The sequence below is a fragment of the Uranotaenia lowii genome, chromosome 3, assembly GCF_029784155.1.
Source record: "Uranotaenia lowii strain MFRU-FL chromosome 3, ASM2978415v1, whole genome shotgun sequence".
NCBI classification, from domain to species: Eukaryota; Metazoa; Arthropoda; class Insecta; order Diptera; family Culicidae; genus Uranotaenia; species Uranotaenia lowii.
This window is the reverse complement of record NC_073693.1, coordinates 41,237,078-41,252,744: the sequence shown is the minus strand read 5'-3', so window position 1 is coordinate 41,252,744 and position 15,667 is coordinate 41,237,078. Positions and strand designations below refer to the sequence as shown.

Sequence of the window (15,667 nt, the reverse complement as noted above, 5' to 3'; positions counted from 1 at the left end):
TCAAAAAAAGTGTCGTTTCCTCGAGTCAATTTTACACATTATTTAGAAAAGCTGGCTTACTAAATAAAGGGTAGTTTTATAACTTGTCATTCAGAATATAGAACTCTTTCTGCCGTAACCGATCTCATTCGACGATTCAATGAATCGGTTAATGCTGAAAGATCAGTTCAATTGATTGAGTTGATTGAATATTTTCCTATTCTATAACAGGAGCATGAAAATTATACCTTGCCGAATACAGAAATTCAAAACTAACTGATTTATTTTTATTATTTTCTTTCCATCCTTCTGACATTTTAAGGGCTAACATTAAAGGGCTGACATCGCAGAGCGGGTTTCCAAAATAATGTGTAGATTTTACATGCTTACATTACTAATTTTCACCTCTGCTTTGACGTACATGCTGTGTACACTATAAGGGGTACAAGGACTTTACATGAAAAAGGAGTTAACCCAGTCTTTTCCGATAACGGGTCAAAACTACACTATAAGGGGTTGCGCCAGATGAGTGTGTATAAAATTTTCGTCTACTTTGTTTACATCGTGATTTCCTGCGAGAATGCGTAAGGTAACGTTCGTGTTTCTTGATTCAACCATCTGAATAACTTACTAAAATTACACAGTAAACGAAAATTACCGAGTTCGGTAATTTTTTTACCGAATTCCTAACTGTCGGATTCGTCCGAAGTATCCATCACCGGTAACTCGCGTTTAAGATTTTATTTTTTTTTAAAACTCGACACTTTACGACTATCGTGCTGAAAATCCGTTACAAGACTGACGATCGGTTTTTTCTGACCGTTGAACTTTTTTTTTCTCTTCATTTGCTTTCTCGCTCTTTCCAAACCGCGTTCCCGTTCCTAACACTCTCCATTCGAAAATCCTAAATAGTATTTAAAATCTACTCACTTTCTACACGCTTTCTCAGTTTGTTACACGGTTCGCTATGATAATTCGAAATAAAATTAAAACTACTTAAATTGATTTTTTTTTTATCTTATATATTTATAAAAATCAATGCTCAAGGAATTAATTGCGCTTTATTCTTTCATCCGTACCCTACAATATTCTTTACCCCTACTCCCTAAGAAAAAATGCTGTACAGAACCATGTCCTTATATTTTTCCGGTTTTTTCGTTTCACGCTTAGGCCTCTGTATCTGGACCTCTTCCAGAGACTCTGCGTCGTCCAAGTCATCTGACGTTTCGGCACCACTGTTTGTCTGATCTTTTTGTCTTGGATGAATATCATGTGAATCGTTTGCAACAGCTCGCTTAACCTCTCCAACGTTTCTTGAAAATTGGACCCCACGATCAGATCTCAACACAACTTCTGCGTTGTCTCTTGCTATTACCGTGAATTTCTCTTGTCCAAATGTCGCATCGGTCTTAGTCTTTTTTTGTTGAGCCAGAACTACTACATCACCAACTGTAATATCGGAAGTCTTGGCTCCACGACGTATATCAGCATATTTCGTACTCTGCAACTTAGTATAAGCATCTTTTTCTCGTATTTCTTCTCGATCTATGGACGATTTATTATTCCAGAGACATGGAAACGTTCCTCTAAATCGCCATCCGACAAGTAACTCAAATGGCGTTACTCCCAACCGAGTCAGCGGCCGTACTTTATTGTGTACGTGGATGTACCTTTCTAATGCTGTTTTCCAGTCCACACCTTCAAGCTTTGCAGCAGCTAGTGCATTCTTTATGCCGCTATTTTGACGCTCTACTGCGCCGTTTGATTGAGGGCTAAGTGGAATCGATTTCTGCACCTTAACACCTTTTGATTCCCAAACTGATATAAACTTGGTACTTCGGAATGGCGGACCGTTGTCGCTTTGTATGGTTAAAGGCAGACCCCAGAGAGCAAAAATTTTCATCAAAACTTCGTTGGTACTGTCTGCATCTGTACAACCCATTTCTACTACATGTAAAAACCTAGAATAAACATCAACTACGACAAGAAATTCTCCTCTACCGAATCCATTGGCCGAAAAAAAATCGATTTGCAACACCTCCCAGGGGCCATGAGGCAATTCTCTGCTTGTCAAAGGAATAGGAGGGTTCTTTCGAGAAATAAGAAGACACGTTTCGCAGTTTTTCACAAATCTCTCTGCTTCAACGCTCATGCAAGGCCACCAAAAATACTCTCTAAGTATCTTTTTCATTGACGATATTCCAGTATGCCCTTGATGCGCTGCCCTCAAGGCGTTATCTCTTAATGAAGCTGGTAAAATGATACGATCATCTTTAAAAATCATGTCACCGAAAAAACTCAGATGCTTTTTTTCAGACTCGAATCTACGAATATTTTCTGGCCAGTTTCCACTAACAAGAGCATTTTTAACAGCTTTTAGCTCTACGTCTGACTCAGATTCACTTGCTATTTCGTTCCATGAAATTTCCATCTTTCCGACATCCAAAAGGTGCAACAAATGTTTATCGAAGGACTCATCGAATGGTTTGATTTCCACAATATTTGCCGCCTGGTCACCGATCAACCTAGACAAAGAATCCGCAACATTCATGTTTCCAGGAATCTGCTCAACTTTAAAGTCATACGGCTGCAGCCGTAGAGCCCAACTTTCAGCGCGTGTAACCGCTCTTTTTCCGATACGATGTTGGCTATTAAAAATAAATGTATTGGCTTCGGCATCTGATCTTACAGTAAAAGGTCGACCGAGTAGATAAGTCGAAAATCGCTCAACGGCCCAAACGATGGCTAACGCCTCCTTTTGCGTGTGAGGATACTTTTTTTCTGCGGTAGTAAGTGATTTTGAAGCACAGGCTATGATACGGGGGACCAAGTTGGAATCAAGCTGTACTAAAACACCCCCGAGACCATAAGGTGAAGCATCAGTGTATAATTCCGTAACGTCTTCCTTGTTGTAGTACCCTAGAGTGCTAATTCCTTTCCACGCCATATTTTTAAGATGTTCGAATTCTTCATCAAGTTCGCTATTCCAGTAATAACATTCAGCATTCGCCAGTTCTCGAAGTAATCTAGTTTTACTGGCTCTGTGCGGAATGAACTTGTCGACGAAATTGATGAGCCCCAAGAAACTCTTCACTTCTTGTTGAGTCCGTGGTTTCCGGAAGTTCTGAATCGATTTAATTTTCACATCTTCTATGCTCCATCCTTTGTCCGATAATTTGAAACCAAGAAAAGTTACCGTTTGCCGAGCCAACTCACATTTTTCGTGATTAATCACCACATTGTGGTTGTTGAGGCTGTTCATTAACATTTTCAAATTTTCATCATGCTCCTGCTTTGTGCGGCCATAAACCAAAATGTCGTCAATGTAATTAACTGTTCCTTTGCAACCTGCCAACACAATAGTTTGCATAATCTCTTGGAACGTATCGGGAGCGTTGCACAATCCGAAGGGAAGCCTACAGTATCGGTACAACGCATCACCGGCAAAGAAATTAGTTAGGTGCCTTGAGCTTTCCTGTAGTTCGACGTGAAAAAAGGCACTCTTAAGGTCAACGGTTGAGAACCAAGATGAACCATGCAATTCCATTAGGATACTATCTAATGTAGGCATCTTAAAGGGCGTGCGGAAAATGCATTTGTTTGGACCCCTCAGATCGATGACCAAACGAATATCATTTTTTCCTTTTGGCACCACGAGAAGCGAGGAACAAAATGACCGGTCCATTCCCTCAGTAACTCTTTCTATAATGTTAGACTCCAACAATTCATTCAGCCTTTGATTCACCAATTCCTTGTATATTGGAGGAATGAATGTGTAAACGTTACGCGATGGAGGCATACTAGTGTCATACTTGATAGCCACTGGAGGGACGTTAAACTTGGGAAACTCCCTTTTGTCTGACAATGCGTTAATACAACCAAGCTCACACCTCCACTCTGGACAATCAATTTTTAAGATTGGAACATTCAATCCTACAGCCAGTAAACTGTACCTCGAAGCGGTACTGAAGCCCAACAGCGATCTTGTTTCTTCGACTACGTAGAAGAATTCCGTAAACACTGGTCTGTTTTCAGAAACGAAAAGTTCCGCCGAAAAAGTAGCGATAACTATTATGTTACTCTTACTAGCATACGCTCGTAATGGTTTGTCTGAGCTTAATTGCAAATCGATGAGCTGACTACGAGATACTTCGTTATGTAAAATGTTATCGAAGTGTACCTTGGTAATTGTGTTCACCTGTGCGCCGGAGTCGATGAAAAATGCAATTGAAATTCCAGCAACGGATCCTGTTACGAAAGCTTCGCTTTCTTTTTGCTCGAAAGCTCTAAATTCGACTGATGAAACTGATGGATTCAAGTCACCAAATGATTTGTTCTCATCCTTGTTCCTAAATACAACAGGCTGCATAGGAACCTACAATAAAATATTTGTTTTATTTTTGACATGATTTAACGTTCTTACTTTTGGTAGAGCATAATTTATAATGAATATATTATAAACCATACTTATTTTCAAATAGATTTCAGTTGTTGAATGTCACACTGTATAAAAATTCCTACTCAAAAAGGGAATATGATTCTTTAAACAGTTCTGTGCTGGTAGCTTTCTAAAAACGTAATTCTTATTATTTTCATTATTATTATAATTATATTTTTTTTTGTTGCAATTTTTTTTTCCATAAGGAATAAAATAACAATTTCCTAAAAGTTCTGAAGAGCATGAAATAGAAAAACGATTTAAAAAGAAGGAAAACTTTTATATTTTCTTTAAGGTATAGCAAAATATAAACAATTGAGTGTGTAGCACCCTTTTCTCCCTAATTGAAACCCTTATCATCAAATTTTGAGAAATTATAAAATCAATTGACAAAAATACCGAGTCCGGAACTAACTACAATGGAATACGTTATCTATCAATATAAAATGAGTCCCAATATCAATTCACAAGCAATGTAACTATCCTTGACCTTGTACAACAGTTATATATATATAACTTTGAGGCTACCGTAATTTCGAATAATAAACTTAAAATTAATACTCCAAATGGATGGAGACTTCTGCTGGGCAATTGGCTAAACTACGAGTCGAAATGGGATGGAAACATTGAAGGCAACCAACAATGTAGTCAGTGTACCAAATAGGCAGTTTACTGTATTCGTCATCAACTCTCAACTTACATTCATCGGATGATCGTTAATTGAAGAACTTTCCTTAATTAGTTCAATTTCCGTATGCTTTTTTCAGTGAAGGTCGTCACTCATAACGGTAGATAATTCTAGTAATGCATTAGTAATTTTTCATAAATAATAAATGAACACCTTAATTGAAGGAAATGAGAACAGAGCAGAATAAGATTAAAATAATATTGAGTTAGTTCCGACAGTAACACTTCGAAAGACCCATTAAATAATGAAAACGATGATAACTGACCATCTAAAGTTAAGTGAATCTTCTACACAAAAATTGTAACCTGTTTCAGCTGCTGAGTTGAGTCAAAATTGATTATCACGTCAAGAAAAATGGTACCTCGATAATCATAAACTATCCTATTTTTCTTATTTAAATTAATCGGAAAGTTTAAAATTTCGATAATAAAACAATTAACTTACCAGAACTGAAACAATACCATTCGGAATTTGTTATAATTACGTTTTCACTCACTGATTTTGTTTCTTCCTCTAAAAATTTCATTTGTTAGCTTTCTACTAATGAACCAAACTAATATCGACCACCAATAAGTATTTTGTTACGGATAAACACAAAACCATAAAGAATACTGGAAGAAATAAACATTATAATCATCATAATTTTAAACATTTGGTAAACATAAACAATCATCCATCGATCGAATCATCGATATATTTTCCGTCATCGTCAAAATTCCAGTATGTCATCATCAATGCACGGAGAGTATCGCGAACATATTTCAAAAGGGCTAATTTTTTTTTTCTTGAATATTTATGTATGTAATTTTTTTTTGTACGTCCGAATATGATTGGATTGTATAATTCATAATGTATTTTTTTTTCCTTTTTTTTTTTTTTGTTTTAATTATTTATTTCGCAATATCTTAATAAGACTTGGCAAGAAGTTATTCTACCGTTGGGTTTCATTCATAGCCTACTGAAGCAAGCATTCAAACATTATATCGATGATGTTTTTTAGTTGTTAGTTTAAAGTGGTAACATTTTTGGAAAAGACGAATGTAGATATTTATTTTATTTATTTATTTATTTTTTTGTAGTTTGATTTTTTTTTGTATTTTTTTTTTAACTTCAATGATACATGTGATTATTTTTATTTTTTTTTCCATGCGACTTTAAGAAAAGTTTTGCTTTGAATATTGGTTTTCCAAAGCCTGCTTTTGGATATTTGCTGTATATCGATGAAATCATTTGTCGATGAATATCTTCATCATCAATCGTCATCGACCGAAATCGGAAAGAAGTTAAGTGTAACGTTTTGAAAGGGCTTTTTTTTTCGTAAGAAGTTATTCTATATTGTTTTTTTTTGTTTTGCAAATACTACAACCTGACCATTATAGTGCTTTGTGAAAAGTGATTCTTATTATTGGTGAAATTCATGAGTTTTATTTTTCAAATCCTTTTTTTTCTATTAATATAACGAAGAAGCGGACAAAGATAAAATAAAAAATGTAACTTCAACAACTGAAACTATTCTTCACCTGAAAATTGCTCTACATGGTTATTATTCCGTATTACTCGTAAGTACCTTGTTATCAGCATCTTCAGTCTCATCATCCAATTCTTGTACAGCTGCGATCTGACGACTGGGCGGATTGACACCCTTTTGAGATGGACACGTACGCAAAATGTGTCCCTTTTCGGAACATCCCTTACACACAACTCCATTTAGTAATAATTTGCACAGATCCGGTCCATGATAATGGCTATCACACCTCCAACACTTAACGGGACCCCGAAAGTTACCATAACTAGTTGAGCCGTTATCAATCTGACTACGAATTTGTGGCTTCCAAGTCCTTTGATTTCTAGGATTTTGAGACTGCTGGTTCCAAGATTGCGGATATCGATATTGCTGGTGCCAAGGGTTTTGAAAACGAGGATTCCAAGGTTGGCGGTTCCATGATTGCATGTACTGCTGATTTGCTGCGAAGCGATTTGGTGGGAATGTATTATGAATGTATGGTCTAGAAGAAAAGCGGTATTGAGACTGTTCATTCTGATAAAATTTCGGTCGTGTCCTGCCACTAGACACAGCAGCTATTGACGCATTTTGATTCTGTCCTAAGGTTTTCCGAAATTCTTCTTCATTCAACTTTTCGATATGGTTTTGCCTGATTGATTCTATCAACTCATTCAACGACCTTTGATTGATCCAACTACGCTGAACAAGGACACGCACGCGGCTGTCTACTGTACCCTTAGTTATTGTTCGAACTATCGCTTCCAATTCTTCTGAGTCGTTATACCCACACAATTTCACAGCAGCAATTACTCGTCGTACATACTGTAAATTATCTTCTTGCTCCTTTTGTACCATGTTAAGCAATTTACTTCTTTGAATAAGCATATAGGTCTTAGATCCAAAATAATTGTCCAATCTAGCTATAGCATTCGTAAAAGGATGAGAGTTTTCATCCGCCATTCCTTGACATGAAACCGTTGTATTGAATATTTCCAACAATTTTGGACCCGCCCTTATTCTGAAAATGCACATTTTAGTACGCTCGTCAGGCTCGCCCATCAAACTAAGGGAAGCTTCCAACATTCCCTTCCAGTCTTCATAGGATTGCTTATTTATTTCAGTGTCCTCATTCGGGGGTTTGCATTCTGGGATCGTCATAGTGCCAAGTGATATGTTGCCTACTGTCGAAACCATCAAAGACTCATTACCATTACGGCTTTCTCTCATGGTGCTTGAGCGAACGGCTCGGAAATTATCTGTTTTAAGCAAATTCAATTTATTTAAACAAAAGGTTACATTTTTTTTTTTTTACTTCATTAAATAGGTTTAATTTACCTTGCACATTTTCTCTAACTGAATTAGAATTACAAGAATTCGGTTCATCAGTCGAGCCTTCTGGTTGATCCGACGAGGATAGCAATAAATTTTTTGTTTCCAATTGGCACTTGAGTGCGCGAATCTCATCTTCGCTTTTCTTAAGTTTTTTTCGTAGTTGACGCTCGATAGAGGTAGTTGACTTTTTTCTAGAATTCAATGGAAAAAAATTAATTTAATTTCATTTTTTTTTTTCAATACTTTCAATTTCTTTATATTCTCACTTCGACTTTAAACCTTTCTTTATTTTCAACTTCGCCTTCCCATCGAAGTTTAAATTTATAATTTAATTTTTTTTTTTTTTTTTTTTTACAGTAAGTAATAAACTTCGCCTTCCCATCGAAGCTTTTCAATTCATTTTTTTTTTTTTTTTTAAGTTTAAATTAGATCTTTGCCTTCTCATCAAAGACCCTTTTTTCATGATATTTGATATAAATAGTATACATATTTTTTTTTTCGTTATTGATTCTTTTTTTTTTTTTTTTTTTTAACAGTAAGTAATAAACTTCGCCTTCCCATCGAAGCTTTTTTCATATTTTTTTTTTTAAGTTTAAATTAGATCTTTGCCTTCTCATCAAAGACCCTTTTTTCATGATATTTGATATAAAAAGTATACATAAAATAATTTTTTTTTTTTCGTTTTTCATGGAACTCCGCCTTCTCATCGGAGCCCTTTTCTTCTTTTCTATTTTTTTTTTCTTAAGGAACTCCGCCTTCCCATCGAAGTCCTTTGTCATAAGAAACTTTGCCTTCTCATCAAAGTTCTTGCGAATAATAAGCAAATTTTTGAAAACCAAAATGGCGACCTTCTTTGCATTCATGCAAAAAAAAAACTTCACTATACTAATTCGTTTTTATTTATATTTCTTTTGACGTTCTTTTATCACAACATACTTACCGAATCCGTGGAGTCACGACCGCGCCATTGTCGGATTCGTCCGAAGTATCCATCACCGGTAACTCGCGTTTAAGATTTTATTTTTTTTTAAAACTCGACACTTTACGACTATCGTGCTGAAAATCCGTTACAAGACTGACGATCGGTTTTTTCTGACCGTTGAACTTTTTTTTTCTCTTCATTTGCTTTCTCGCTCTTTCCAAACCGCGTTCCCGTTCCTAACACTCTCCATTCGAAAATCCTAAATAGTATTTAAAATCTACTCACTTTCTACACGCTTTCTCAGTTTGTTACACGGTTCGCTATGATAATTCGAAATAAAATTAAAACTACTTAAATTGATTTTTTTTTTATCTTATATATTTATAAAAATCAATGCTCAAGGAATTAATTGCGCTTTATTCTTTCATCCGTACCCTACACTAACATGTGGAGTTCGTTAAACTGTTCGGTAATTTTTTCATAGCCCAGAAGTGACAGCTGTCAAATATTACGGACCTTTTTCGGTGAAAAATACCGAAACTCGGCTGATCATGTCTAACTTTATCTGTCAAAATATTGACAGTTGTCAACGTGACAGCTCGTTATATTACCGATCAACCGGTATTGTTGAACCGAAATGCCTGTAATTAACACCGAAAAGCCGGTAATGTTCAACCGAAAAGCAATAAAATCTCAGTAATATATACCGAACAACCAGTAGAGTTTACCGAAACACCTGTAGTTATTACCGAAATACCTTAAATTATTACTGAATACCTGTAATTATTATTGAAATACTTCTAAATATTACCGAAATACCGTGTTTTTTTTACCGAAAAGCTATTAAAGTTCGGTAATATTCACCGAACAATCGGTAAATTTTACCGAAAGCCCGGAAGTTTTTACCGAAATTTCTGCAATTATTACCGAAATGCCGGTAAAATTTACCGAAAATTGTAAAATTTTCGGTATGTTAATCAATTTATTGGTTTATCGGTGGACGTTATGTTCTTTTATTAAGAACATTCAAGATTATGAAAATTACAGATGTGTTTAAAATAAGAAGAGATCAAAAGACCTTGAAAATGAGCGAATATAATTTTATTTAGAGGCATTTTTCATCACACGTCATGAATTTGTTTAACACCGATCAACTATTTTGAAGTAAGGCTGTCAGAAAGAGTTAACCCCATCACCAGAAAGTAGTTGACAAAGTGTGGTTTTCCCAGCAAGTGTAGCTTGCAGTGAGAACGAATGATCACATGTCATGATGAAAATGCTTCTGAATAAAATTTTACTCGATCATTTTCAAGGTCTTTTGATTTCTTCTAATTTTAAACACATTTGTAATTTTCATAATCTTAAATGTTCCTAATAAAAGAACATAACTTTCATCGATATGGCCAATAAATTGATTAACATAACCGAAAATATTATAGTTTTCGGTAAGCGTTATCAGTATTTCGATAATAATTACAAAAATTCCGGTAAAAGGTATTGGGAGTTAATATAAAACAACTAAACTTATATGGTTATATTTCTGAATAAACATTTGCCTTTATTAATGATGTGTATGATAATCCATGTTGCGGCCGCCACTATATTAATTTCCATTCCGGTAGTAGTGTCGTTCTGCTCTGGAAGAAACGGAAATGCAATTAAAAAAAGGGAAAAAGGCGCGGATGTTCGGTGATTGGGACATTCCAGCTGCTGTGCACTTTTGCTCCAGCTGGACGAATCCTATTGCAGCAAGTGTGACGACTTTGCTAATTTTAGTGAGGGTGATGGGGCACCATTAACTATTTCATACTCACCATCAATTTGACGCTAATATAAACAAATTCACAAACAATTCCACGCACGCGAACCGACGAACATGGCGACCCTTGCTTGCTAAATTATTTGGCGGACGGCTTCTCAAGCACACGATTGAACACGGTTGCAAAAGCGAGAAGGGGAATGAGAAATACTGCCATCAAATTTTGACGTTTGTCTTGAAAGAGACGATATTTTCAGTTTTACTTTACAGTTTTCGGCGTTTTTTACCGAAAATATATTGCAAAATGATTTGTTTACATATAAATTATCGAGCTTCGGTAATTCTAGATATGAATTAATGAAGATCTGTAAAAATAGACGTCAGTTTATTCAATTACCGAAAATTTCCGAATTACAGAACTGTTTCTGTAAAATAATTTACCGAACTCGGTAATTTTCGTTTACTGTGTAACATTTCTGTTTAGTTTAGCTTTCATCATTTGTGATTTAGACGAAAACCCGAGTTAAACTTCAGATAAATTCACGATAATTCCCCAAACCACTGATCAACATATTTCTGCTTGAAGATGGAAGTCAAAATCGATGGGTGTCGACTGTGCATGAAAGATCTAGGTAGCCCCATCTGTCCCCTGGAAGATCCGGATCTTCAGCAACAAATGAAAAGTGTTTTTTACTTCCCGGTGAGTTGTGAGTTGTGTACCTTCCTATGAATATCAAAGTTTAATGTCATTAATTCTTATTCTTATTTGACAATTTGCGCTAAGGGTCTTCAGATTTTCTCAAATATTTCAAATTTGGTTTATTTTTGCGACTTAAAATCACATATATTTGGCATATTTGTAGCATTTTACTTTTAGAGAACGGTGAAACACTTGAGATTCTGTCAGTGTTGTGGATGAGCGTATCAGTGAGTGAGGTAGCAATATACTGACGATGATTTTTGTCCATTTTTGTATGGTGGAGTGCAAAACTGAGCAAGTGGAGAAAACGAATACCGTATTCGAGAATTCGAGAGTTGTAATTTTCAATGCAGATGCAGAGATTTATTGCACAGCAAAAAAAAATCTAAAAGTATACGCAATCTTAAACTTGTGGCATCTATTTTTTCCTTAGTGTAATTCTAGAAAGATGTAATTTCATACTCTTTTTGATCTATTTTTCATCGGTTTAAAATAAAAAGTGTAAAATTAAATTCTTTGCAATAAATTTACACGGCATGATCTAGAAAGGAACGTTGGGATATAATTTTACACCAAAAACAATGTAAAATTTGACAGTTCCATTGTTTTTGTAAAGCTTGTTAATTTTCGTTTAAGATGATGGTTTGTTTTGTAACATCATCCAGAAAAATAAGTAAAAAGTCTGTCAAAAATGGGAGCCACATCCCCAGCCCTTGTCGTTAGTTCGCAGAAGATCGTACCGTCATCATTCGTCAGCTAACTTCGAGGGCGAGGCTCCGTACAGAAACCGCTCGATCAAGAGGTGCTAAATTTGGAGTTCCTCTCAACAATTCGACTGATAACGTTGACCAAGGTCACCGTGGTTAACGTTTAATGTATCTGAGGGCGCAGCCCATGATGGTAGATGAAGGTTTTTATTTTACTTTTAGTGATTTGCTTGAAAATAAATGTTAAATAAAAATAAGCATCGTATATTGTTATCATTTTTCAATATTTGAAACCTGAATATTTACTAAAAACTGCTAAAGGAAAGTGCCGCAAAAACAAAGGAAAATTTGCTTTGAATTTGGGATAAATAATTTTTCTTTTGTTTAAAATGCATTTCCTTTTGTTTCAAAGAATTTTTTTTTTGAAAAATCTTTGGTTCAAAATATAAATGCTTTGATTCAAAAAGCAGTTTCGTTTGGTTCAATGTAATTTTCTTTTGCCACAATGTAACTCAAATTTAGATTTAAAAGCATTTTTTCATTGAACCCTTTTCCCTTTATTCCAGTTGGAAGAAATATTTTCTATTGTTTTGTAATTCCTTTTAGTTCCGGGTCACAAAGGTTTACTAAAATTTCATGCGTGGCCCGTGTAGTAGGCCCGTAAGGAACAAAAATTTGATATGTGATGATAATGCTTCTAAATAAATTCTACCCGCTCATTTTCACAATCTTTCATTTCATCTACCTTCTTTCCATCTAGGTATATACAAAATTTCATAATCTTTAGATGTCCTTACTAAAAAGGACATCACTTTTCACCGCTAAGGCCGATAAATTAAAGCTATTTTTATGATTATCTAAATAATTTCAGATTGAAGCAAAGCAAGGCTTATCGAGCAGTGTTTGCTCAGCATGCATTTTTGTCATTGAAGAGTTTTATAAATTTGCTGAAAACATTCGACAAAATCAAGACTACCTTAGTATTGCGATATCCACTAACGTGAACAACTGTACGAATATGGTATTGCAAATTAAACATGAACCATTGGATCTGAAAGTTGAAGACACGGATCAATTACTTGAACCCAAGCAGGAGATCATTATAGATAACGATAAACAGAGCGATGAACACGATCTTGTAGATATCAAAATTGAACCATTAGATTTGGAAAGTGACCGACCCAATCCACTCTTAAAATCACACGAGATTACGGTAAATGATAAAGATTGCCGCAGTGATGTGGTCGTATTAGACAACAGTAACCAAGAACCTCCTACAAACCATCAAAAATCTGCTCTGCAAAAGTCGAAATCCAAAACTAAAGAACAAATCCAGGAAACAGAAAAAGCATTGAACGATTTTTTTCGAATGGTATGCGAACTATGCGGATACGAAGCGCCAAGTTTTAAATTATTGTTGTGTCATTTCAAGAAGATCCACTGCCAACCCGGTTATGTAGTCTGTTGTGGAGAGAAATTATATCTGGAGTTCACGTTAAAGTTGCATATGCAGAATCATATGAACCCTGATGGGGAGCTTTGTGAAATTTGCAACAAACGCTTTAGAAAAATATCAATACACCGAAGAATGGTTCACTCGAAAGAGGGAAAAAAGATTTTGTGCGACAAATGTCCGAAAGCCTTTGTAAACATGTACTCGCTTGATAACCATATGAAGAAGCATCAACCTAAAACGCATCAGAATATTCCATGCCCACAGTGCGATATGAAGCTTGCGAGCAAAAATTCGCTTAGAGCCCACATTTTCCACATGCACTGCGTTGAGAGGCCACGGATGATTTGCGACTTTTGTGGAAAACAGTTTCTCAATAAACCGTGTTTTGATAGACATGTTAACAAACACAAGGGAATAGAACCCCAAATAGCATACCGAAAAATTCAATGCCACATTTGTAAAAAAATGTTACATGCTGAGCCAGCACTAAAAAGACACTTGAAGCTTGTTCACGCCGAAACAACGGAAACGCACGAATGTGATGAATGTCACCAAAAGTATCCGAATTCTGTTGCATTACAGTCACACAAAGCAAGGGTGCATATCAAAGCCAAATTCAAATGCGAGTTCTGCGAAAAACTGTTCAAGAATAACTTTAAGCTCCAGGTAAATCTAATTTTACGTTTTCCCTTCATTTTAAATATCTCCATATTCGCTATCAACAGGAGCATCGAGCAACCCACTTTGGAGAGCGTCTCTGGAAGTGCGAATACTGTGAAACAGCTTTAAAGACCAAAAGTAGCCTCTGGTCCCATGTCAAAAAACAACACCCAGCGGAACATGCCGAACAGAAACGCCTAGCAGCAGAGAAAGCGTGTAGCTAAAGCATTAAAATCCAATGCATGAAATCAAATGAATCAGTAAGAGCAAGTCCAATGGTATTGGGAAAAGGTGGTATAAATTTTGACAGCTGCAGCACGGATGGGAATTTATCTATCGTGAAAATAGACCAAAAATGTTGGCCTTCCACCGCACACAGGGGTAAAACATGAAAAAGGCGATCAAAACTGTTTTCTGCCGAAACTGTTCGTTTTAGACCTATAGTGTCTTCGAGACAAATGACCAGCATTACAAGGGCTAAAAAATAAGTTTTTTAAAAAATTGATTAATCCACCTAGTAGTGAGTTAGAAAAACTAACTTTTTTAATATCCATTTTAGAGCTGTATTGTCTGAGAAAAGTTTTTAGCTTGTACCAATTCTAGCAACTTTGCTAAAGAAATTATAGCTGTAACATTAATCGTTTCAAAGTTATGACAATTTTTAGAAAAATAACACCAATTTTCAGTTTTTTCAACATAACTTTTTTGCGCGTGATTTTTCATATAAAATATGTTCTAGAGAGTTTTGAAGACAGAAAAGTTGTACACTTTTGCTGAATATACTGTATAGAAATTTTGAAGTTTAAACGAGATATCTTATAAATACTTAACAAAAATAGTCATTTTGAACTGGTTATATCTCCTGAGTTCGGACGAGTTCGGTTACATATTTTACAGTTTTGCAATTCGAAAAGTATCGCCTTTCAAACAATGTACAATTAAAAGTGGCCAATTGTGACCTTCATAGTGTAAATGTCAATAGAAGTGAGCCGAAAGTGAAGTTTTTATACTAATTTGAGCATAACTATTACTATTTGGTTGCAACATGTAGGATTCCTAACAGTAGGCCTACTTGAACCACTTGGACTTGAGATGGTAGATGGGCTAAGAACACTAAGGAAATAAATCCGTGAAACACCAATCCTTGTAATTCTATATCTCGGAAGGAAATTCAATGGACGAAATTCTAAAAATGAAGTATCTTCAAGTTATTGAATTTGTTTGAATTTTGTAGATGAAAGTTTCATTATGGACTAAATATCTTAACATTTGCGCCAAGCGAAGAATTTTCGGGTTTGGTCCTTTTGGTCCGAAATATGTTACTACGAAAATTTCAGTATGTTTGGACATTGTCCAAAATTCAAATTGATGTATTACCCTGCCACATTTGGTATGGCAAAGGTAAATCAATTAGATTTGGTCATGCCTTTAATCTGCTGAATCCTCCAGCATTGGTTAACACATTCATGCCCTTCTCCGTTCGACTAATCCGGTCAGGTCTAGCTATTCTAGAGTGATATCT

The 15,667-nt window shown here is 35.5% G+C and overlaps 2 protein-coding genes across 5 annotated transcripts; one reads left to right on the top strand and one right to left on the bottom strand.

Moving 5' to 3' along the window:
• Window positions 1–513: 513 nt before the first annotated feature.
• Window positions 514–14,543, top strand: LOC129751573 (zinc finger protein 62-like). Of its 4 annotated transcripts, none has more exons than XM_055747162.1 (4): window positions 514–568; window positions 11,112–11,322; window positions 12,901–14,151; window positions 14,211–14,543. In XM_055747162.1, the coding sequence occupies exons 2-4, from the start codon at window positions 11,209–11,211 to the stop codon at window positions 14,367–14,369; spliced, it is 1,524 nt and encodes a 507-aa protein (XP_055603137.1). In that variant the 5' UTR covers window positions 514–568; window positions 11,112–11,208; the 3' UTR covers window positions 14,370–14,543. The 4 variants fall into 4 exon arrangements, with proteins under 4 accessions (XP_055603137.1, XP_055603134.1, XP_055603138.1 ...); XM_055747159.1 differs by having other exon boundaries at window positions 539–568; window positions 11,107–11,322; XM_055747163.1 differs by lacking the exons at window positions 514–568; window positions 11,112–11,322 and adding an exon at window positions 6,509–6,664 and having other exon boundaries at window positions 14,211–14,537.
• Window positions 6,323–9,293, bottom strand: LOC129751574 (uncharacterized). Its single transcript, XM_055747164.1, has 3 exons — window positions 8,882–9,293; window positions 7,945–8,132; window positions 6,323–7,865 (listed from the first exon to the last, which is right to left on the bottom strand). The coding sequence occupies exons 1-3, from the start codon at window positions 8,932–8,934 to the stop codon at window positions 6,649–6,651; spliced, it is 1,458 nt and encodes a 485-aa protein (XP_055603139.1). The 5' UTR covers window positions 8,935–9,293; the 3' UTR covers window positions 6,323–6,648.
• Window positions 14,544–15,667: the final 1,124 nt, after the last annotated feature.